Source organism: Gallinula chloropus, assembly GCF_964237585.1.
Source record: "Gallinula chloropus genome assembly, chromosome: 2".
In the NCBI taxonomy this organism is placed as follows: domain Eukaryota; kingdom Metazoa; phylum Chordata; class Aves; order Gruiformes; family Rallidae; genus Gallinula; species Gallinula chloropus.
The window spans coordinates 137,185,006-137,209,925 of NC_140086.1; the positions used below are offsets into that span (position 1 = coordinate 137,185,006).

Genomic DNA, 24,920 nt, shown 5'->3' on the forward strand with positions numbered 1-24,920 from the left:
TGAGCATGTCGTTGCTGAGTAACTGGTGCCTAGGAGAGGGAGAGTAAGGCCTGAACATCTGGATGGAGAAGGCAAGAAATGAAATACAAAACCACCACCATTAAGAGCTAAGATTTCAAGAATTCCACAGTTGGGGCTAGACCTTCAGAAGAGTTCAGCTCCAAATCAAGGAGTGAGACCTGAGTCCTCAAAACCCAGCAGCTGCTACTGAGACCAGCAGGGTATTTGAATGTGCAGGCATCTGCTTGTGCCGAACTTTGAGGTGCTGGACCCATTTTGAGCTCTGATGTGGGTAACACTGCAAGGCGAGCGGGGTGAGGAAAAAAGGGAGAAGAAGAGTATCCACAGCAACAACATGCAATTATAGACTGGAAATAAGTGTGAAGCTTCATGGCCTGAGAGCCACACATTTTGGAAAAATAATGATTATGCTCCCACTTCCTGTGGGCCAATAATAAGGGCATTAACTTGCAGGAAGACCAAGCACTGGCATAGAGGTTTATAGCTAGCACATACATGTAAATTAATTGCAGCTCAGAATGAATTTATGCTAAGTTTATTTAAAATAAGATCGATGGGCAAGTAGCAGCCAGAGTCTGGTTGAAAAGTGACATTATTTGTGGAGACAGTCTATTGTATTGCAGCAAAAGAGAATTCCATCTTCTATTAATAGTGGCCAGTGGGAATTCATGCTGAGACTTTTACTTCACTGACAGATCCATTTCATTAAAAGTTTCTTCATCCAGATCCTTTCTTCAGTTTTCATAGTAACTCTTGAGAGTGTGTGTGTGAGCGAGCAAAAGGGTTCTCTGGAAAGGATCCAGCTACTACTAATTTTGAGGGAGGGATTCTCAAATACTTCAAATGAGATCTGTAATTTGTCACTATAATAAATATAACATGGCTTTACAGGACCTTGGGAGCAGCTCTGGGGAGAGAGAAGAGGGGTCCAGGGTTGCCATTAGAGGGCTCTGCCCAGGTGGTGGGTTCAGGCTATGAAGATACAGTCTGTGAACAAAGACCCAGCTTGGGGTTCCTCCCCATTCATCCTCAAGGCCAGTAATGACCCTGGCGTGTGGCAAACCCTCTTCATCCCACCTAATCCAGCCACTTGGCTCCCTCTCCAGTTAGTCTGAGGGCAGGCAGCTGACACTCCATCCAAGGCAGGTGGCCTCTCCTATGGAAATGAGCCAATTAAAGGAAACTATAGAGGGGCACAATTGGCCAGCTTCTTAAGCTGTGGCTCCACTATAGAATTGAAGATAGAGAGGTGGTGAACAGGAGAATTTTCAGCTGCATAATTTTTGACCCAGTACATTAGTAGCATGGGTTAAAACAGAGAAGGGGATTTTGGCACGTGAATCTTTTTCCTTTGAGTCACAACTGCCAAGAAACAAATTGAGAAGCAACAGTAGTGGTTATTTTTCTGTACATCTTTTTAACACTACTAATGAAGGGCTTTCCACATTATGGCCTGTGTCTATTTCAGCACTGATTTTGTATCTACTTATGGGATTAGAAAGATTAAGTGCTAATTGGAGCACCAAGGATTAATAACTGCTACTTCTGCAATGCACATTTTTCTTAATCTTGTCTTTAATTCCAGTGGAGATTGGTCCATGTTACAAAGCCAGGGTTTGCCAAAGGTCTCTAAACAAGCAATAGAAGGTGCTGGGTATTAGTTTTCTTGTGTATGCTGAATGGGCATCATCCATTAGACTAAGGGAGGAATTACAGGGATGGTAGGAAAAAGCATACTTTGTTTCTGAAGAAAACAAAAAGCTATGTCTTCATTGTTCTGATGGAAGCACTGTTAACCCAACTTTCCCCTTTTTATATTCCTACCTATAATTTCCAATTTCAGCATTGTAATACATACAACATGTTGTTAATTCACAGTATATTCAAATACTACTGAAATGATATGTGTGGTAGAGAACTAGGAACACGTGAAAATAGCAAATGAGAGAAAAACTGGCCACTGTCTTTTCACTGACTATCAACTAGGGAAATCATCATGCTGTTCATTATGGGATAGTTTCCTTCTGTTCTCATGTTAAAGCTCAGTTGTAACATACTGATAGACATATATTTGCAAATAACTTTAGAAGTATTTGATTGCTTGAGGGGAACACATAACAAATAAGCTCAATACAGCAGTTGTTCATGTGTAAAACATGGCCAGGATCTTTTCCAGAGAGGAAAGAAAGTCTTTGAGGAAGGTTTTTCATTTCCAGCCAACAAAGGATTCAATTTGCATACAGGTGTTACGGGGCTTCTCTCTGAATTCATGGATCACTGCTAGTTTCAGATGTCAGGACACAAAGATGGGTCAAAGGCACTGTGAGCTGGCTTGCAGCTAGTTAAAGGAGTTTGAGGTCACGGCTGCTAACATCAGAGCTCTTGTTTTCCCACCATGTGACACCAGATGTACCAGGATCTCATTCAATTACTCATTTCCCACTGCAACTAATGGAACAGGTTGGATTCTGCACAAGGGACCTGTCTACGATATTTTTTGCTTTACTCTAGGATAGAGTGGCCTCCCATCTCTTGGGTGGAGGATGGGATCCACTTGATTAAAGGCACAGAGCAAGGATCATCTGTTACAATCAAGGACAACGGTCAAGGAAGGGAGGTAGAACATGTTCCCTCTCCATGCTGTCTGCAAAGGCTCTGAAGCAGTATTCCTTCCGTGCACAGTTGCACAATCCTCTCCAAGGATGCCACAACCTCAAAACTGGTTCCTCCCTTCACTGAGAAAGGCAGTTAACCTTCCTGTTTTGTTTCCTATCTTCTGGAGCCTGAATGGTTTAGAGAAGGTACAGACTCAGCCATGACAAGCCTGTTGTTCTATTCCCAGCCTTGTACAGAATTATTAGATGTGCGTCCTGGGCTTTTATTTGCCTTATGCAAGAGAAACCAGGGGCTGCAGATGGCCTGAGCCACTTTGGAGCAGCGAACTCCTGTGTTTGTGGGCCTGGTCTTCAGAAGTCCTTTTCAGGACTTTAAGATTGTGCAGTGAATCAAATTAGTCTGTCCCCACGTGATGAAATGATCGAGGGTGAAGTCTAAGATGCATAAAGAGTTTTCCTTCCTCAGACCTCCTACTGTGCATGACCAGATCCAATCTTCTCTCTGTTAAATCAGTTCTTAGTGGATAATTCCCAGAGATGCTTAATGAATTCCCAGATCTGCCCGTTCAAACAGTTAGGCACTAAGAGGCCTCTCTGCTCAAAACTATCTGAAAACCATCTTGAGTACAAGAAAAACTCTTCTTCAGAAGTCTTTAGAGAGGACATGGGAGGAGAGACAGGGAATGCAGCCATGATCACCAATAAGTATACCAGTAGACTGTAGATGTAACATGCCACCCTTTAGAAATGGAGTGGGATTGCCTCACAGAAATCCTGGTTTAGCCTATGCATGCCATATTTAAGGAAATGAGATATTTCTTATCCACTCCTGTTCACAAACCTACAAACCGTGTGTGACCACAAACTAGAGCCTCTTCATTCTTCTTCCCAGAAGAAACTCTCGTCAGTGTCAAATACATTATTCTGCACAACAAAACTCACAGAAACACGTTTTCCAAAGCCAGGCCCTTATCCTAATTCTACACTACACAAAATCATCACGAGCTGGCTGATAGAAGAGAGCCTTTAGCAGTACACACCTAATGTCTGGAGTGTTAGGAGTGGAACACAGACCCATCACACATGGTACCTGCCTGATATGGCTGTCTTACAGAAAATGTATTTTAAACAAATTGTACTTTACTGATTATACATCAAGAACAAAGGATTGCATCTGATTTCACTAGTGTATTATCCCTCTGGATTTTTGTCATAATACCTATAAATTAATTTTTAAGGCTTCATTTTTACATCTTCCCCCCCAACTTTTTATATAATAGCTTAATAGCTTGTTCTCCTCTCACACTTCTTTTTTTGCCACTTACACTCATACAGCTTTTCAGTCGTTCAACAAACATCTTCTGTTAAATATAATTCTTGCCTCAGAGAAAGAGGAGACGAGCATTTTTCTGGCGCTCACACCAGCATCCCTCCCTCACCTCCAGCATCCCTTCGGCACGACGTGTCGCTTCGTCACTTCACCACGAGAGGGAGCTGCCCGAATGCCTTTCAAAGATTTTTATGCCCAATTTAAATTAAAAAATAATTTCAAAAATTCCATCTTTGAAATCTTGTTATTCAGAAAAGAGGATGCAGTTGTGACGGGCGTGAAGGGGAATTACTGAGACACTTTTGTACAGCGCAATGCCTCGAGTCTTTGCTCTGCTCCGTTCTTGCCTCATTCAATCTTGTACAGTCTGGTACAACAGTACAAAATAAGCTTTGTTGATGTAATCAAACAAAGCAGTCTTGAATTTGGGTGTTTATGTCAGCTACTGAGATCCACAGTATGACTCTGACGGACTGAGGTTTGAGGAGAAAAGGCAAACTAGATTTGAATAGCTAACTAAAAACATGCACTGGTACATGATACTGCCTAGGATAGACCATAATATTGCTTACAAAATTAGTGTCCATCAGTACTAACACTAAGATTCTGTCTCTCTAAAAACAGAACTTCTGCTTTAACACTGATTTATATTTAGGTTGTCTCTTCGTCTTAGTAGTGATTTCTATTCCAGTTGCTCTTTGCTTTCCAGCACTGTATTTTGTTTACAGCAGAGGGCCTCTGCTTCCCCTCCCCACCTCCACCCCAGTTATGGGCAATGCCTTTTCTTCACACATATTTTCACGTATCCTGACATATATGTTGCACGCATGGCAGTGCACAAACATTTATCTGCATATCCCATTAAACAAGGGGTTCAAAGCTACTCTTGGGTCCAAACTTGTCCTTTCCAGACAGGAGCTGAGCTCTAAGATTCTCTGGAAGGGAAAAGCCAAAGTAAGCGCTTTAACTTAACCCAGCATCTGATCCCTGAGCTCTGGACAGATTGGGCATTGGAAAGCTCAAGTATGATCTTGCCAAGCTCTGGGACTGGCTTTTCTTAAGACGAGCATGCATTCACAAGGCTGGAGCTGAGCTGCACTCAAGCACATGAAGGCACAGCCAGCCTGCTGCAGATTTGCTGCACTGGAGGTCTGACACATGCTGTCTTATGGGACCAGCAAAGCCAGAGTTCCTCAGTCTCAGCCCCTGACAATCAGGGTAAAAATAACGTTACCTATGGATTTTATAATGGCAATTCCAGAGGCCTGATTTGTTTTGCACAGCATTGGGGCTTGTCAATCCTAGTCACAGGTAACTCTCTGATTACCAAACGTCTAAGTAGGACACAGCCCTCACACAGCATCAGTGAATGACACTTTTACTCAGTGTACTGAGTAATAAGAAACCTACATCAATACGACTGGATGAAGTGCTCTGCTACCAAGCTAGTCAGCAAAGAACTGGTCAATGCAGTCAGTCATTGCACCCAGAGTTTTGCTTCACCCTACAATGGTAGCATTTGGTATGACACACAGATACTCAAACTCATGTGCCTGTCTCATGGGCCTTAGACTGTGAGCAGAACTCCCCTCGCCTCCCTCAGTACTTTAAAAAAGTGTAACTTTTAAAGTTCACGTAATTAGACAAGAGACACAAAACCCAATCTAGACTCTGGAGTTTCACCTCTATTTTGCCACTTATTCCAGTCTGCTTCCAAATGGAGCAGAGAACTTATTTTTCCTCTTTTCCTAATAGGCAAAATATCCCCATTATTTGAATACATCAGATAAAGTGATGGTGCACAGGCCTGAACTGGGCAAACATCTGTGATGTACGATGAGGTGATCTTGCTCATGAGGTGAGTGTGGGAATACATTTGCTTTCCCCACATGAACAACCACCTGTTGAAGACGAGAAACAGGCAAACTACATAGGACCTGGCTCATTAGAGAGCAGGCTAACAGTAAGCTGGAGCTGAGGGGGGCACCCAGCACAGCTTGAACCTCAGGCTGTTGTCCTATCTGAAAAGGGAGCTTGCAGGTAGACATCCAGACCTCCTTCCACTGCCATGTGGCAGCGAGGAATTAATCCTGGGCAGAGGTCTGGCCACGGCTTTTCTGTTGCTGCTGTCTCCTAGGGATGCCTTCAGCAACGGGCAGCTCCCTGGCACTTCGGAGGGTCCAACCATTGAAGGTTACATGGGGCTGCCATTCTGGGGCAACGTGAGAGTCACTACACAGGGAAGAAATGTGTCCTAGGTACCTCTCAGAAAACATTTGGCATAGCCTAGGTCTTAATCAACTCCAGAGCGGAAAAAGCAGAACAAGTGAAATGTCTCTCACTGCCTGTGAATACCTAAATTCAAGACCAATTATAGAAGGAGGAGGGGAAAAGTTCCCTTTTATCCCCCCTTCAGGTTCCAGAGCCAAGATCTGGCTGTTTTTTAAGTCATCCTACAAGGAGGAAAAGAAAAGTCTGAAGCTTACTGTGACCTAAATAAAGAAAAAGAATTAGGTATTTGTGATCAAAGGGTTGAATGATGCATATACACATCTCCCTAAATAATAGAGTGGGTGGGTGAAATGACATGTCATTATTCCTCTGGAATAAGCAAATTACCTGCTCTGAAAAGAAGAGTTAATCTGTTTTTATACAGTAAAAAATAATGCCACATTATTTCTTCTAAAATTAGCAGCTGACAAGCCGCAACTTCTGTGCTCACAGCATCTGGCACTCTGGCCAGATACGCTTAATCACAATGAAACTTTCCTCTTTTGATTTTATAAGGTTTCATGGGGAATACCTGTTACCACAGAGGCCTACAACGAGCTCCAGAGCAGCAGGAGGTCTAAGGTACCTTACAGTTTATTTCTTTCCAGAGAATCAATGTGCAGAAAACCTGGTAATGACATCTTAAAAAAGCTGCAGAACTTTGAACGGACTCAAAGACCTCTTTTGGTGGCTTACTTGTACAGGAAAGATCTTTCCATCCAGCTGTACCCTTCATTAGCTCTCTTCCAAAGCAGAAGCTAGTGTGCAACAATCTCCACATTTCAACATTTCCAGTGTCCAAGACAGGCAGCAAAAGAGGGAATTCTGAGAGCTGAAGTCAGACTCATCTAAGTAAATAAGGGGTTCCTTTTTTTTCTTTTCTTAAGCTCTGAGGCTTCAGATACTGAATAACCAAGCACATAACCATAGCAATGGCTGAACTATTGAAAAGATAACGGCTATATTTTATCACAGGAATGCATAGGAACAGCATAGAGACTTCTCCTCAAAACTGTTCTCCCAAGGAATTCCCTGGTGCTGTTCATGTTTAGAGTGACAGTGTGAAAGGTTCAGCATTCATAAAGAGGATTGGGAGATTGAAAACCTGAGAAGCCATTTCCATCAGACCTGGGAGTCCAAAATCACAGACCTTATTTACCCCATAGAGAGTTTCCAGTTAAATACCATTTCAGTGGAAAAACCAAAGCTTCCCAGCTCTCCTTTACTGACAGAGCCATATTTACAGACAAGTTATGTGCAGAGAATTCCCTAGCAGCAGATTAGAAAGGAAATATAAATTAAACTTTCTCTCCCCACATGCATCTGAGGGAAGTGATCGGGTGATATTACCTCTGGGTTTACATATTAACACTTCCCTTTTGTTGATGCTGTTTTCCTTGACTGTGATGACACAGAGAATGTGAAAGATAATAAAATCCAGTTGCCAAAACCACTTGTTGCCATTTGACCTTCTCCATCACAGGTTGTGCCCAGGCAGTTGAAAGCCTATCAATTTTTATGTTCACATTTATCTTTCATAAAAGTGAGGAGCAAGAGCTTCCTCTTTGTTGGGAGAACCTGTGGCCCTCTGTGCTTGCTGTTCTGACTTCCAGGCTCCACAGCAGAACGCTGTTGGTTTGTGGGTTGGGCTTGTGGGTTTTTTTTACCTTGAAGTCTAGGAACTATTCCTTTTTCCTACTCAAGAAAAGGATTTTGTAATAGTTGAAGAGCTCCTTGGAAGAGCTTGTTGGAAGAAATTACTTCCTCAAAAGAGGTTGTCCTGTTCAGAAAGGCATGTCAGCTAAATGAGTGCTGGACTTGCAGGTCGGAGAGGTAAACACATCAAAAGCCACGTATTCAGCTCCCTGCATCCATAAGCTCTTGTGCTGGATAAAGGCCCTGTGTCAGAGAGAAAGAGCACTCTCTCCATCCTATCTCACAAGGACTTCAGGGTTGAGCACCTACTGGTGTGGGCAACCACATCTTCCAGAGGCTTCAGCAGCCCTCAGAGAGACAGAGACGAGCTGGATTGAACTAGGGAGGCTTCTGAGACAAAGCTGTCAAGACATGCTGCTCAAGAAGCAGCATCCAAGCAACAGGATTGTCTGTTTGAAGGCATTACTTCAGACAACAGGCGACGTGGGTAAACTTGTGGTTTGGAAAGTAGAATATGAGTATCTAGTGCAGCAGTTTTCATTTCTTAAAGGCCAACCTGGTAACCCAGTTGCAGAAGGCAAGCTGGCTGTGTTTATCACTGTATCTTCTCTGACAGTAACTTATATTTAGATAGGTTTACTCGCACACCTTTTGTGCCCTACTTGAATCTTCTTCTGTATGGAACCTGGTGAAGTTCTACACCATATGCTGCAGGAAAACACGCAGTTGGTCAACTTTTCTCAATCCCTAATTGTTAACAACAACAATTACAGCCAAAACTCTCTTCACTTTTTCTTCTTCTATCTGCTTTGTAATAGGATGTAAATTAGAGCAGTCTAATGTAGAAGTTCTACATGCAGTTTACATGGTTTCAATCGACCTACAATCAGTGCTCTGCAGTACAACACTAGCAAGTGTGTAGTCTAAGGAACAGGTAGACCAGCACTCTCTTACTAACTACTTCACATTCTTACTTATCAACAGGAAAGCCAAAAAGCTAACAAACAGCTCTGTGAGTGCAGATACATCTGTCAGCAGAGTGAAAGCAAGACCATACACATTGAAGTATCTAAATATCATTTTTCAGCACATGGAGCTAAACTGTAACTCCTCCTAAGATTCATCTACTGAAGGGGGACACAATTACACTGACCAATCGGAGGGCAGCTTTTCATTGCTGGCTCTTTACGAAGCACGGAACAAATAATTTCCTTGAAAAAGCAAGAAAAGTGGAATAAGGAATTATTTTTAATTATATTTATAATGATTTATTTGGAAATCTGTTCCCATTAAACTGCTATCTACGCAGAACCCATTGTTAGGCAGCAGTTGTTTGGTTCCACCTGAATTTAAAGTCATTATTATAATTATTCTTACCAGAGCAGCCATTAATCACATAAACAATACCTGGCTTTCAGAAAATACGTGATAAGCTGCAATATTATGAATTACTATTATTTTCCTTGCATTCCTTAACTGTTACTCAAATACTTATATGAAAATAGCTTTTAAAAAAAATTAAAATCTTACCTTCAGATTGATGTGTGGCAAGAGGTGTCTGCGTCTCCTTGGAGTATGATACCACCTCCCGAGGTAAGAAATCAACCTGGGTAATCTTTGATACCCCTAGTTTGTGCAGTCTGCGTCTAAGATGGAATACATTACAACAAAAAGTTAGTCACATTAAGCATAAATCAACAGCAGGAACAAGAGCATTTACTTGTTTAAGAACAGGATAAAAAAAATACTTCTTTTTTTTTTTCTAAGATGAAGTACAACACACTACGCATGAGAAGCACCTAATTGCAATGAAAAAAGTTAACCTGGGAACCACATGCCATAATAAAGTGCAGTTACTGAACCCCTAGATCATGGGGCTGCAAGGGACTGTAAATGGGAGGAAGAAAACCTGCTTCTGCACCTCACAACATGCAAAAGAATTCTTTTTCATACCACCACAACTGTACTGTTCTGCCTACCCAAAAGAGTCAATCCTCAGCCTGAGATATGAGGCACAGTGGGTATAAACCAGGCTAGGTTAGGACTGGCAGATACTTATCTGAGAGCAGTAACAGAACCTTTAATTAGCAAGGTGGGTAATTTCCATAATGATGGAGATTCTCCTTTTCACAGGTGTCATTAGTAGTGGAATTGAGGTTGGTTTATGATTAGTAGAGCCCTAATGCAAGAGCTGAGGGAGAGTTCTGAGATACGGCTAGAAGAGGGTAGGTATAGCTACCTTCTACTACTTCCTTAACTTTAAACCATATTAAGTAAAACAGTAAGACCAACTAACTGTAGGTGGGTAAGGGAGAAAGAGGAGAGGCACCTGAATATGATTGTGAGCACTTTTAGTCATGCAGAGCTCACTCAACAGTGAGGGAAAATAATCAATTTATTTCCTGAATATTATTTGACTGTAGGGAAAGAAGAATAAATAGATATTTACTTCCAAATGTTTTACTGGAAAAAAATGGCACCTTTCTGCAGAGAAAAGAATATGCACATAGTAAACAAATCAACTAAATAAATCTAGCTGCCTACAGCAACAAGGGCAGGCAAGCTTACATACTTATGGGAAATAAACTAATGGCAGTTTCTAAACTGCCACATCATTAGAGAGAGCAATTTGGACAAGCAGAAAACTCATACATATGATCCATATCCTCTCTGTTTCCCAGATTGTCAGAAGAACAGGGGTCAAAGGGGTTTTGATCTAATTAATTTACAAAGGTTTAGGTATTCAGTTAAGATTGATCTGAAAGGAAACAGGAGTCTCAAAAGGAAATCGTCATCATGGGATGACACTGGACTCTTCAGCTGGTTCATGCTACATCAGCTATGTATTTTTCCAATCTGTCTTACTGGCTGAGTTGTTATTAAGCTGAATGCAATTACATTCAGCAGGTAATTAGTATGAATCAGCCGTATCACATAACAAACCACTAAAGCAGAAATAGTTGTTACAGCTCTGAGTCTTTCTTCTTTTCAAAGAGGAAAACTTAACAAGTCCCCCTCCTTACACCATCTGTGACTCTGCTGATATGAACAACAGCTACAATTGTGTGAAATCCTGCATGGGGGCAGAAAAGCTACAGCTTGTGATATGCTTCCACTAACAAAAAATCTATTGGTGTTAGTTTTGTAGCTGCTTTAACAGAGCTCTTGTTTGTGAATTCAAGCTTTAATAAGCGTATCCCACCCCAGCAAAATCTCATGTGCTTTTCCCTCCTTCAGCACCAGATGTGAAATCTCTTACCTACTTGGTCAGATAGACTTTCCTATGCAACCAGTCCTCTGCTGCCCCAGGATACTGGTTCCATTTACTGAGATTCTTAAAGCTTCTGTATTGAAACAGTTTCTTGACTGTGGTCTTGGTTAAGTATAATCTCTAAGTAATTATGTGCCTAATCTGGGCCTAATTAGAACCTCACGTAACTCTAACAAGAGTTTTGCATGAGGTCACTCCATATCTCCTCAACTGCCTGAGGATGGGGTACATTGATCCTAATGGAGAGCTGGATTTAATTGCTAATTGGGTTAGCCTCTTTGTAGACTGCTAACCACGAAGGGAGCTACACCCCAGAGTACTGTGCTCACAGACTGTGTCCTTATTTTTTTTCCTGCCTAAAATATTTCTAGTTTGGGAATTTCTGATACCTGTACAAATGTCTAGTGTCACCTGCATCCTGGAAATTACTGGTGAAGACAGGGTGAGTCTCCCTTCATCCTAAAGAATGTGGTCTCCTAATTCTTTTTTGCCCCTGTTAAGCAATCTGTAATGGGGTTTGGCTAACTAAAAGTTGGCCCAGCCCTTAGTCTCAAGCACTTGGGACAACTAAAGCCTCCTTGCAGTATCCAGACTCTACCCAATGTAATGACTGTAATGTTATAGTCTAGAGCTCTTTTTAGGGCAGCATGGAACTGCCCATTGCTTTCCCATACCCATTTTTCATTATAATTCTTATAGTTTGCCATTTGCTGGCTACTCTTCTTAAAGAGCATGTAAGCTTTGGAGGACTCCTTTCAAAACTGCCTAGGAGATGTCAGTAACTAAAGTCCACGCGTTAAAATTGTCTGTGGGTGCCAGAAAAAAGACGTTTTGCTGCATGCATCATGTAATTGCTGACTTCAGGATTACTTTTGCTTTTTGTTCTGGTTTTCCATCTAGTCTTGTGACATCAGAGGAAAGTTTGTTCCTCTCTCCAGCTCACCATTGGTTTTGATGGTAATTTTCTTTCTGGCAGGGCTTCCCTTACAGAGTATACCTGTGGATTTACTCTTTGGTGTGCTTCTTTTCTGTCTCTGCAGACCACTCATAAAGATTGAAGTCTTGTGGCTATACACAGGATTATCTTTTTGCAAGTCAAATAAAGAAACTTGCCTTGCAGAACCTTCCTTCCTTTAACGATTAAAAGTTCCTTCCTTTGAGGAACTTTTAATCCAAACTTCTTGGAAAGGACAGCTGAGACCTTTATAAAATGTTTCTGATTATTAAAACAACTAAAAACCCTCTATCTTTTGGTAGTTCAGGTGAAGTTGTAGAAGTTTTAAGTTGTATCAATTTGAAGCCATACTCAGGTGGAAATCACAAACATTCCTAGCAGTTCTGGATGTGGAGAAAACATGTTTAGAAAGCTCTCAGGATACTTTCCACTCCTGATCTTTTCTGGTGAATAGCCCTCCCTGACTGCAGTTAGGAGCACTGTCTATCAGTAATTAAACAGAAATAGTTGGTTTTCTTATAGAATAGTGAATTAATTTCATATGAACTAGTAAAAGCATAAAATGCTTGCCTGGAGACTCAGACAGGCAAGCCTGTAAGTTCACAGGCAGAGCAATTTCTTCAACATAAAGATTTGGTTTTGCCTGTGACTCCAGTTCTGAAGAACTTGAGGGACTTTTTAACAGAACAGTTTATCTTAAGTAACTTTGCAGGTGGGCATTTCTAAATTATGTAAATTAACTACTTTTTTTCAGGTACTTGGGGTAGAGAAGTTTCATCCCAACGTGAAAAACAGTAATTGCAGCTCTAGTACAATTTAGAAAAGTTTGATTGGCTTGAACTCAACTAAGATGACAATTACTCTTGGACTGTGATCCTATTTAATGCAGTTATAAGCACATATACAGCTCCTAAGGAAAAGGGGGAAATTGGTAATGCAGGTGGAAACAGCGTAACTATAGCAGACAGGAAGGAGGGAAAAAAGTACCTTGCAAAAGATTCAGAGAGAAAATTCTGAACCAAGAGGTACAAATAAGACCAACGGAACCGTACATGCACAGAAAAGTGCCACAATAATAACATTTCATCTCTAATGAAATAGTTATTACTATTGTGTTTCAGGCAACAGAAATAGCAGCTTATCTTTCCACGAGCTTCTTTAAATAGTTGGTTTTTTCCACAAAGACAGCTTTGCTGAAGCTTCTTATTAATGAAACTTAAAAAAGGAAACTTAATTTATGGACTTTTCAAGTCAACAAAGCAAATGAAAACCACATAAAACCAGCTCAACTGGGAAGCATTTTCAACATAATTCTTGCAAAGAAAGATAAACAAATAACAAAAAGAGCTGACATATACCCAAGTTCAGAGTCAGACTGGAGCTGCAGCACTGAGGGGTCTGTGTCCCATTGCAAGGTCCTAGGGTGGTAACCAGCCGTGCAGCACAAAGGGAGGGGAAAAAAGAACACACAGAATTAACTGAAAGGATGAACATAAACCCCATCTCATTAGTTACATGCTCTAAGTAGTACATTCAGTCTCCAGGTGCGAGGGAAAGCCACAGCATGTCAAACAAGGTTGGTATGTCAAACTGTGACAGGGCAGGCAACTTATTAAACTTATATATTATTGATAAACAAAGCGAATAAGCTGGGTCTCCCTTCTGATACTGGTTAATGAAACATTTTTGTTTTCCTTCAAGATTTCTAACTCTTTAACTATGGCTGGTGCATTCACAATAATCTCTAAAATCTACAGGCACAATTTATTGTAATCATGTTTTTATGGTAAGGTAGACTGAGTGCTTGCATGACCTCCACTGAAGAGCCGAGCTCTTCACACACTCCTGAGCCTGACGATAAGTCATCCTGTGTAACAATGCTCCAGGCATGAACATCACAAAGGGCATATGCCAACAAATGACACGCTGACACCAGCTCTGACATACTCTGGGGCCACCTCGGAGAAATAAACAAATTCTTCTTCTTTTCCTCCCAACAACATTTCTGGGGAAGAGGGCAATGATACACCTGGGGAAATCAGATCCGTGGCAGTCTCTTAATGGCCTGCTCTCATATGGGGCTGTCACCAAACATACGAATGCTCCAGAGGCATAGTCAGAAGTGAAGACGTTGTTCCTTGCACTGCAGTGCAATTTGCCACCTGTAAAGCACTTTGGAAACACAGAGCCTTTATGGAGTCCTGTGAAATACTTATAAACCCCCAATTTAGAAACACAAAAGTTGACATATTGAGGCCGATGTTTTCAAAAGTGCCCACTCATTCCCTGGCTCTTGATTTCACTTTATTTTTCCTTCCTCAGGAAGCCACATCTCACATGCAAGACCACTGCCAGAATTCCTGACAGAATCAGGAATATAAGTTTGGCCCCTGAGCACCTTTTCCTGTAGCATGAAGACTAGATTGTGCACTGTTGTCGCTGGAAGAGGCTAAGGCAAAGGAGAGCACTCCTCAAAATTAAGTCATGCAAACACACTGGATAACAACAGTCCTCAAAATTAAAAACCCTCCTCATTTCTTCTGAACATAAATTTTGAGGATACAGAGAACACAGTATTAAGAGGTTCAGCCAAAACCAGACATGTAACCACCAGTCATGCTCAAGTTACACAAACCTTTCTGCAACAGTTCACCTTACCCATTCTATTACCAATGTTAACTCACTCTCTGGAGAGACAGACAAGGTTGGAGGCACTGCACTCTGGTATACCAGAGTGAAAGATAATCAATCTGAACACCCTGTATGTACACAAAGAATGAAGAATTGTAACACGAAGGTGCCATCCCATGCAGCAGAAAGGCACTTATTGCCTTTAACCTCTTACGACCCATAGTGATGTGTATTGGCATAAAAGTCTTTACAGTGATAGAGAAAGACTTCTCCAAAACTAAACTGTATTCCAGAAGGGTCAGAGACAAAACAACAAACAGATTTATTTTCCTTGTAACTTGACTGTAGCTCAAGTACAGTGGAAAGGAAAGTGGACATAACGATCCAAATGCCTGACGTAAGGCAAAGGCATTAATGACTAATGCATTATAGATCATTAAAAATGCTATCTGTGTGAAAATGACTCTTGTAATGTCACCAAGGTCAGCAGCATATCTCAGGCCTTGCTGTGTAAATGCCAATTTCTAATCTTATGGTTGTCTAGGGGCTACTTATGCACGCATATCCAGATTTTCCAAACACTTAAAAGAAAAGATATATAACACATTTCAGTTGTGGCCTCCCCCTTCCACCCACTTTCAAACCTACAAAATTTCCCAAGGGATAAAGGCTATTCCATCAGAAAGAACTCCATTACCATCTGATTAAAACAAGAGCTTGCAACAGGTCTCTAAAGAAGATCAGCCCCCACATTGCACCTCTAAGTACCCAGACCAAGGTACAAGAGAGGGCACATTTACTTCACACTCAGCTGAATGCCTAAACTAAATTTAGAGATCTCACACGCTCAGGGCAGAACTCAAGTCCCCAAAATATGAGCACAGCAACACCTGTGGTTTGGGGTATCATTTGTTATAGGCAGACCATACATGTGGTGCAGACATGTTCTTCCCTTAAGTACTTAATTTTCTGGACTCGGACATAAAGACTTCACCATTCTTGACAGTGACATGGACTTCTAACAGCAGTTCTCCCACTCCTGATTACACCTGTTTTCAACAGTTTGAGTGCATCTGCAAAACATTTCCTAGATTTGTGCTCCAAATGGTAATTGTTCACTCTGCATCATTGTGTTACTACTTGCAAAGGCTTGAAAAATAGACATGGAAGCAATCTGTTGTGTTGTTCTCTCAAGCTCGGCTGAGCAATGTTATCGCAGAAAACAAGGCTGCAGGTAGCAGACCTTAAGGTTTCAAGTCTCTTGCCCTAGGAGACACAGAATGCAAGTGGCTACACTCACATAGTGGAGGCTGGAGAGCACTGGGAGTGACTAGATGTTTCAAGGTACAATATTGATTTGTCCTTTGCCTTTTCCTGCCACCTGAAGAATGTCTGCAGATCAAAACGAAAGGGAGTGAACAGTAAAGATGTAATCTGGACCTGCACTTTAGCCAGTTGCCATGGCAATAACATTGAAAAAGAAATAAACAATAAAGAAAGAATAATTCTTTGAGGATTAGCAACTTAAAGAAGATGTTGAATAGCCTGTACTGTCATCCAGACTAAGAAATTAAACCAAGTATGTTTGTGATGAGCAGACATAGCGTATGACGATCCTTGAACATTTAGATGAACATCACAATTATGCTTGTTCTCCTGTGGACGGTTCTCAGTGGGGACTGGGGAATGGCATTGTGTCTCAGTGAAAAAAAGCAGTGCAAATCTTTTTCAAATGTAGTGTTTTAGTTCTTTATCCAGCACTTTCTTCATGAAGACAAGGATTAGGTGCCATTCCTCTTTTTTCTTTCCTTTTCTTAAAAGAAAACTGAAATTAGCTTTGGGACTTCCAGTCACCCAAAGACAAGGGAAGTGGTAGTAACATTACAGAGCCCAAAGACAAGTGCATGGCTCAGGAGAACTGCTTGGCCAGTAGGTCAGCACTTGGGTGAAAGTGCTTCCACTCTGGACCCTTTCAGAAAGCTCAAATTGGTGAAATTCCTCCTAAATGCTTTTGGTGAATTTTGGCACAGGTCTATGTAGAAAAGATATAAAACATTTTACCACAACATTTTAATAGGAAAAAGAGACTTCAGCAATAGATCTACTATGGGAAAGTAGTGGTCCCTTGCACCGTCCAGTCCTTCCATAAATCTACTGCAAACATCTGAGCTGAGCCACCTCCTGCAAGTGCACACAGCATGGGAAAGAACCCTGGAAACTCTTTGAGCATTGAGAACCATGAGCAGGACTAAGCCACATCAGGCCATTCCCACCACCCAGACGGCACAGACAGCACCTTCTTCAGAACTATCCAACATTTTTTCAAGGCTGGTTGCTGTATAAGTCTCCCACATAGCAACGAACATAGCCCTGCTATCAATCTACCTTTTACACATTTGATGCACAACAGCTGCCCTTGTCTGAATGTAGGATAAAAAGCTGTAACTATTACCAAATAACAGATTGTTCTAAAGCAGCATGAAGGGAATGAGGGCTTTCAGGTCTTGCACAAAGTGGACAAGGTACAAGTGTTATTACCTCTCTTTTAACTGATCTGCTCTCAGTCTCTTCCTTTAGATAGGCATATTTTAGTATTCTCTATTTGCTCTGTGTTATGAATTCAATTGTCTATTTTTTTTCTCTCACATTTAGGACAGCATTAAAGCTGGTACTGTTCCAGCTCTTAGTACTGAAAAAGTACCAGGTAATTTTGATACAATGCATCTTCTTTTTCTCTGATCAGTAGGGGAATAACCTGCAGAAGCAAACCAACAGGAAGAGACCCAGATGTCAAGCATTTACCAAATGATTGGATGGTAAAGCAACTTGTTACATTTTTCTATTCTGAATTCATGTCCAAAGCATTAGGGAGATACTCAGGGCATGATTTTAAGAGCATAGAGACCACTGCAAAATTTAAGGTTGGAGGTGAAAGGAATTTGAACAGAACCATTTCTTTTTCTGTATTACTATTACTGTGGAAAAACCACACACTCTGCCATCTGGTACAATGCTTCGTGGAACCTGACTTCCAGAAGATTTTATTCTAATTGCATAATGTCAATTATGTAGCTTTGAAAATGTGGAAAAGACTAAAATAAACAAACTAAAAATAAAATAAAATATTTGAACTCTTTTGGAAAGTTCCCAACCTCAGAATGCATTAATGAAGCACGGAGTCTGTCATCTAAAACTGTCTGGAATCCATGAGAACTTCTCAGCTGATTTAAGCAACTCTGGTGTCTGGCCTCAGTGATAGTATATGAAACACTCAAAGTATCAGTGCCAATACTTATACATATTAAATCACCATCATAAAATGAAATTTAATATCTGGAATCATAGTCAGACTGCAGTACAACTTGGCTTTGGTAAGTGCCCCAATCCAACACTTTACATTCAACCAGTGTGAAACATGCTGGCAGCTTCATTCTGACTCTGCTTCCCTGAAGCTAAAATCAAATCCTCCCTCATCTGCTGCTGATGCTGCAGAACATGTGTTCTGCATGACTTCTTTTCTGCCCCCACTCTTCTTTCCCAGGTCAAGAGCAGCCAGGCCTGAAAAGCCAAGCTTTCGAAAAAGGCTACTCCCAGAAATAACAGCGAAGGCTGCTCTCCCCAGGGGCCTCTGGCAAGGCAGAAATCCCTTTTCAGCATTGCAAAGCACACCTTCAAGCAGAACTGGAGGAAAGCAAACAGCATATTCTGGCATCTCCTATTACCATGAGCTGTTGTGCTTTCCAGACCAGGAGAAACCCGCACCGACAGTGTACTGAGTCCCGAGGTTATCTGCTGAACTGAGAGATCCATATGTCCTTGATGAAACACCATTTGATCTGACAGGTTCCAAACCCAGCATCTTCCCTTGCAGCTACAGCAACGTCCTAAAATGACCTGTTGTGTGGAAATAGTTACGCCCTTCTAACCCTAAAATACTGTGAAGGAGTGTGCCATGACACCGCAGATTAAGCTGTGCTGAGTTTTCCAGAGGTCAAAGGCCAATCCCATTAAGCAGAGCATTGGTTGTTACTAAACTGAAGCAGAGAGACCAGAAATGAAAGAGGGATTCACCCACAGCATATGGAGTCACATAAAGCTTGTGGTGTCTCAAAGCAGCTTTGTTACCACAGTAGTGCTTCTAAAATGATATGAATAGGGGTTCTTGACATTACAGGGGTATTTACACTATATTCAGTCATCTTAAATGAGGTGTTCCAGCAATGAAACGTCACTATGGCCTCTCTGCGTACAACAGAAAGACAGGAGACTGCTCCATGCAACAGTTCCAAGCACCCAACCATGAGGAGGTTTTAGAGGCCACCGTCCACAAAGAATCACAAATAACAGCCCAAATAACTTGGGTGGATGACTTGGGAGGGTGAATAAAGAAGAAGGAGCCAGGCTCTGCTTGGTAGTGCCCAGTGACAGGACAAGAGGCAATGGACACAAACTGAAAAAATGAAATTCCACTTAAACACAAGAAAAGCCTTCTTTACCGTGAGGGTAGTCAACACTGGAACAGGCTGGCCAGGGAGTTTGTGGAGCCTCCGTCCTTCCAGAGACTCAAAACACATGTTTAAAAAAAAAAAAAGTGAACAAAAAAGCCTCAAATTGCAAAGAATGTCAGGATTTAAATGCCCTTTTTTATCAGTATGATACTAAATATTGTCACCAAGTAACCATCCAGTATTGTTTGCAAGTTCAAAATGTACTATACCATTTATCTCAACTTCTTGAAGGTCTGTATGTTGCCAGAATGAATTTCAGGCTGCATAATTAACTTAGACATAAAATTTTAAAGAGTCCTACCCACTTTGTTGTGTCAGTTTCTCCAAAGCTCTTGCTTTACTCTTGATTAATTAGAAAATCTGAACTAGGAAACTGTGGTGAGAAGTTCCTGCAGATGCTAATTTATATACATATATGTGCACGTGTATAGGTGAACTGGTTTGGTTTATTCCTTTCATTCTAGGCTTTTATAATTTTAATTTTCTCCAGTATAGTTTTCACTTTCTGATATTTGTCGTCCATGTAAATTGTGTCTCCAAAACAAAATATATCAAGAAAAAGGAGAATCAAAGCTGCTACTCAGAGTTGGAAAAGTACCGCTTGCCTCAATAGATGGTTTAAGCCACTGTTCTGCTGCCATCTGCGCTCTGTTGTGCGGATCTGTTCCACTCTGAAAGGATTGGCAAAAAGAAAGGTACCTTCCTTGTGCTGTTTGTTTTCTGAAGCACATTATAAGCAAGATGGCTATCAGCAGTGAGCAAGGATTTGTGCATCTCAACAAGCCGCTCACTTCTGCTCACAGAGCAGCACAGTCCGACTTCACCGCAGGTTCTTGTGCTCGGAGCTGGGCTGCTCATCGTAAAATGCAATGCCATAAAACATTCAGTGAGCAGGGAGTTTGGCACCACCATTGGAGCACAGCCAGGGACTTGCGTTTGCATTTGCACTTCCAAGCAGGCTGACACCTCTGACTTCCAGTCTTCCCCAGTAAAAAGAGCAACTATGACCTCCCTGAGAGCAGAGCTCTATCCTTCAGCTGCCTAGCAACCATAGCAGCCCTTCTCAGAAGGGCATGAGTTTAAAATATTCTTTTTTCTTTTTTCTTTTTTTTAAGGTATATTTAATAAAAAAATCATGGACAAATAATGTTTAAAAAGTATATTTCAAAATTCTTTTAAAATCAAGGCTATGCTGCTCAACATACTTACTGTTTCTCAAAATGCACTTGACTTTTAAATCTGAATGAACAATTCTGGAACGCCTTTAGCTGTGAGAACATGTAACAGGACCAACACCTTGTTGATTCTCATTTTGCAGAATTCCACTAATTAAATCAGCAGTTAAATTCATCCAATCTGCTGAACTTACTTCATATATTAAAAGCCTGTCCTTTGATTCAGGGCCACATTACAGAGTATAGTCTCCTGGCCATGAAATAGACCTTGTCGTTCTCACAATTTATATGATTTAGCTGCAGAAATCTTAGTCTGCAAATTTATGTTCGTTTAACAGGAAGGTCACTGTGGGCAGCAAGCTGGATCTGTGAGGACAGAGGGTCAAATAGTTAGAAGCTTCTGCTGAGCCTATGAACTGAGGCAGATTTACCATAAGTGCTGGTTAGCATCAACAGTCATTTTGAAAGTGCATTAATAAAAACCCCCCACATATGTTCAGGGGGTGAAGGCACAAGTTGTTTTGTTCTTGCAGCAAACCCAGAAAATTCTTTTCTAAAACAGTATTTTAATCATGGGGTTTTATACCAAGAGTAAGTCTACGTGACAAAACAGAACACAAACCATCACAAATGTAAAGAAAGAACTTGGTAGGAGATGTTTAATATGTTACCAGCTCCTGTGCATGCTCTAAAGGAACTGCAGTACTCACGTCTGGGCACTTTGATCCAGAGGCTGCAGGTTGGCATGTGAGGGAAGTTTGCTCATAAACTTCAAGGGGCTTTGGATACAGTTGCATAAAAAACAAAGTTATATTTATTAGACAAATATAGGAAGGACAACCCATAGTCTTTCAGAGGAGTCAAAGAAGTAACAGGAAGCAAGAGGAACCTACAATTTTTAGGTCTGGTATTATTCAACTGAAGAAAAAGGTGAAAGATTTCAGCAACTTTTCACTTCTGCTTCAGTGCTAAAATCCAGCTGAAAGAAGAGCTGGTGGTTCCCATACCTATGTGTATGAACAGAAATAGCAAAATCATTCCAGAAGGGGATGAGGTTTTTGCTACAAGTAGGTTGAAACAGGAGCTCATGTTATGAGAGTTATCAAAATGTCAAAATTTCTAACATGAATAGTCAAAATTTCTCATGACCCAATTGTCTATTAATAGATCAGCTCAGAAATTTTATTCTGATTTTGAATTATGAAAGTAAATAAGTACAACTAGAATTTCTGAATCCTTTTAACAGGAAAATCAAAATGTTGTAATATGGGATGTTTAGATTGGTCAGAAACTCCTTGAAAAAAAAAAGAAACTGGATCTGGGGATTTACCAGTATCTTTCCAGTAGCAGCAAGTCACATCTTCTGGATTTGAAGAAAATTCATAAAGAAACAGCTGCTGAAATAGCTACTCAGAACCCCTTTTTATTTTTCCAGATTAAAAGTTATGTTGCAAATGTGGATTTTCTGAGGGGCTTCTCAATAGGTTAGCGAAGGAGAAAAGGTCCACATGCACAAGTTGTACCAGTTTAACTACCTTAAACAGTTTAACATAGGAGGTGATCTCACACAATTTAATTAAATCAAGATGAAATTCTGCACAAGAGAAGTGTTTAAGCCGAGCTGGCCTTAGCAAGTAAGTTGTTTTGTTTTAAGAGGATTAGTGTTTTAGTCCCTAAAATCATCTGGCTGTCTGGCTAAATATATGCATGATATGCCTGGAAATATCTACAGAGAAGTAACTACAGCTGGGCTGATAACCCAAATGGTTAAGTGGGGCTTTATACATTAATATTATTTTCTTCTGGGTGCAGCTGGGGCTCAGGTTTCTAAAGCATTTTATGAAGCAACCTGGGAATGGCAATCTTTCCTTCTCCTTTAATTTATAGCATGGAGATGCCTGTTAATGAGAAAAATAATCAAAGATCTGGAGGGCTGAACTCTATCTATCCTTCAGGAATGAAAGCATGAAAATCCTTAATGATGCCACAGGCTCACATGCTAAAAGGATTGCAGATGATTCTAATTAATACAGACCATTCTGACTTGGTAATTGGCACGCACTGAAAAACACTCCCTACTTTCTAGGTCATATATACAGACACTTGAAAGCAACTGCCAAATATCAGTCCCTAAGGTGTCTGCTTATGTTTATAGGCTAAAAAAAAAAAACCAAACCCAAAATTGGCAGAGAGAGGCTTCAGATACCATGGGCTAAGTATACATTCAACATAAAGGAGAAGGACTGTGGTTCTTGTGCAGGCACAAAAGGAGGGAAAAGACTGGAAGAACGCTGTCTTTCTCCAGCCTTTGACACTAACTGATGCAGGACAAGCCATGAGGCGTGCAAGCAGCTCAGTGCAGCTGCTCATATTGAGGAGCCTATGCTCCATGCAAAGAAGGCCTGCCAGCCCTGTTGCTGTCCTGTAAATGGGATGGGAGTGGGAAGCATGAGAGATGTGCAGCATCACTTTAAAAAGCAAAGATAGCTGAGGCAGTCAGGGTTCCCCCAGGCAAGGGGAGGAGGCCAACATTGTCATCACTGCTTCACAGATGCCAGCACCATTCAGTTCAAGGAGGCTTAAGGCACAACTTGGCCTCCAACACTGTTGGAAACTCTAAGATACAACATGTGTGCCGAGAGATCCCGATGATGGTGTCACGGTAAATTATGTGGGGAAAAATTTAACAGCTGGGGTGTCTGTTTCTGCCTTACCGTGTAATCACAACCACCTCATGCCAAACCCTGACCACCAAAACACAGTGGCAACACCAGCATCCCACAGGTTTATCCTGTTTGCCTCTAGTCACCAAGCAAACCCTTCTCTTGACTCTCCACTGCAAAAGACTAATGTCTGCACTACCCAACTGTCCCTGGGGTTACAATCCTCCTCTTGCTGAATAAAGCACCATTCAAGTGAAGGTTGCCGTAAAGTAATCATTTTCCCTTGGTCTTTCATGTAGCTCCTTTAGAGTCTTTATGTTGTTCCGTGCTTCCCTTTGGCTCAGCCCGTTTATGAAACACACATGCCAATAACATAGCCATTGAAAAGCCATTTTGTACATCTAAAGTGATCTTTAAAAAAAAACACCATAAAAAAATAATAATCTGCTACTAGTAACAGTTACGGCTGCTGCTCCTGAGGCAACACAACAGAGGCCCACTTGTACTGGTCACATCTGAAGAAGGATCCCTCTCATTTGTGAACACAGTAACACAATGAAATGCTGGTAATGCAAAGCTGAGCCGCCGCCGCGATGAAACAGCATCATCGCACAGAACCTGTCAAAGGCATTTAGTTAATGATAAAGTGGCTAAGCCCTAGGCGATACGGTTATGCTAGCACTGGTTTTAGCAGATCTTACAGAAACAGGGCTTTGTTAATGTCTACAAGAGATGTTTTCTGTAGCTGAAGAGAAGATAGGAAATATGCTGCATGGACTGCAAAGGCAATCTAGTGCAATAATCCAACCTTCCCATATAAATGAAATAGAGACCAGGATCTACCTCCTTCTTTTTCTCTCTTTATCTCTCTAATTAAACAACAAAGCAGACATTTAGAAGTGAGAATGGCATTCTGATACCCTTTCCTCAGCTTGGTAATGTGTTATATTACTGTACTAGGTAAGGAGCTGTTTAAAAATAAAACAGTGAAAATAAAAGCTGAGTTGCCAAGTCTGATTTTTCAGGCAGAAAGCCTAAAAAGCACAGAACCTAAAGACTTTGGTGACATTTAGATGTACTCATGAGAGATCAAACACTCTTTCTGATTTTAAACACTATATGGCAAGAACATATATATGTAGCATAACAAGATATACCCTTTTTTGACTTGACTGACAGTGAGCAAGATTAAATACAAAACTGTAAAAGGGTAAATACAATAATGACACAGTCTGACCCACTTGCTGCCCAGATGCTCTTTCCTTTGATTGTATATGTGAGAAACAAAAAATGTTTGTGTTTGAGAGACATGGAGCCATGCAGGATTAATACAAGCCTCGTGTGCGTTCAGATGTTGTGTTATAAAGCTAATAGCTGTACAAAAATGAGTAAATAATGTGCTGAGGAGAAAAAGGACTGGAATTATATCAGGCCAATATAAACTGAGACTGAACATCAACACAGTGAAAGAAAGCATATCCAAATGTATTTTTTTTTATACTTTATATATTCTTTCATATAAATGGCTCAAAATGGCTATGGTAGATGGAAGCAACTCAGAATTGCATCACATACATGAATGCAGATTAATAGTGTCAGCAAACTTCAAAAGAGAGAGAAAAAGACATGCCCTTGACTCTTCCATTAAGGACATCGAACCTAATGTAACAGCTGTTACTAAGTTCTCTGGTGTACAACTGGGAACACAGTCAGAGGTCACAGTAAGAGCAAGATGGACTGACACAATAGACAAGAAACTATGCCAACAGCCAAAGCCAAAGCTGATATTGCTTCTCAGAGAAGTCTCACAGCATTACAGACAGC

General features: G+C 41.0%; 1 protein-coding gene across 1 annotated transcript in view; it reads right to left on the bottom strand.

The window, feature by feature from the left end:
* The window catches only part of DYNC1I1 (dynein cytoplasmic 1 intermediate chain 1), a gene marked incomplete at its 3' end in the record, with an annotated part of 189,441 nt that overhangs the window by 136,661 nt on the left and 27,860 nt on the right, over positions 1-24,920 (bottom strand). The window contains exons 5-6 of the mRNA XM_084260489.1: positions 13,478-13,537; positions 9,424-9,539 (exon numbers count right to left, since the gene is read on the bottom strand). Coding sequence (XP_084116615.1) covers positions 9,424-9,539; positions 13,478-13,537 — 176 coding nt within the window. The remainder of the gene's footprint in view (positions 1-9,423; positions 9,540-13,477; positions 13,538-24,920) is intronic.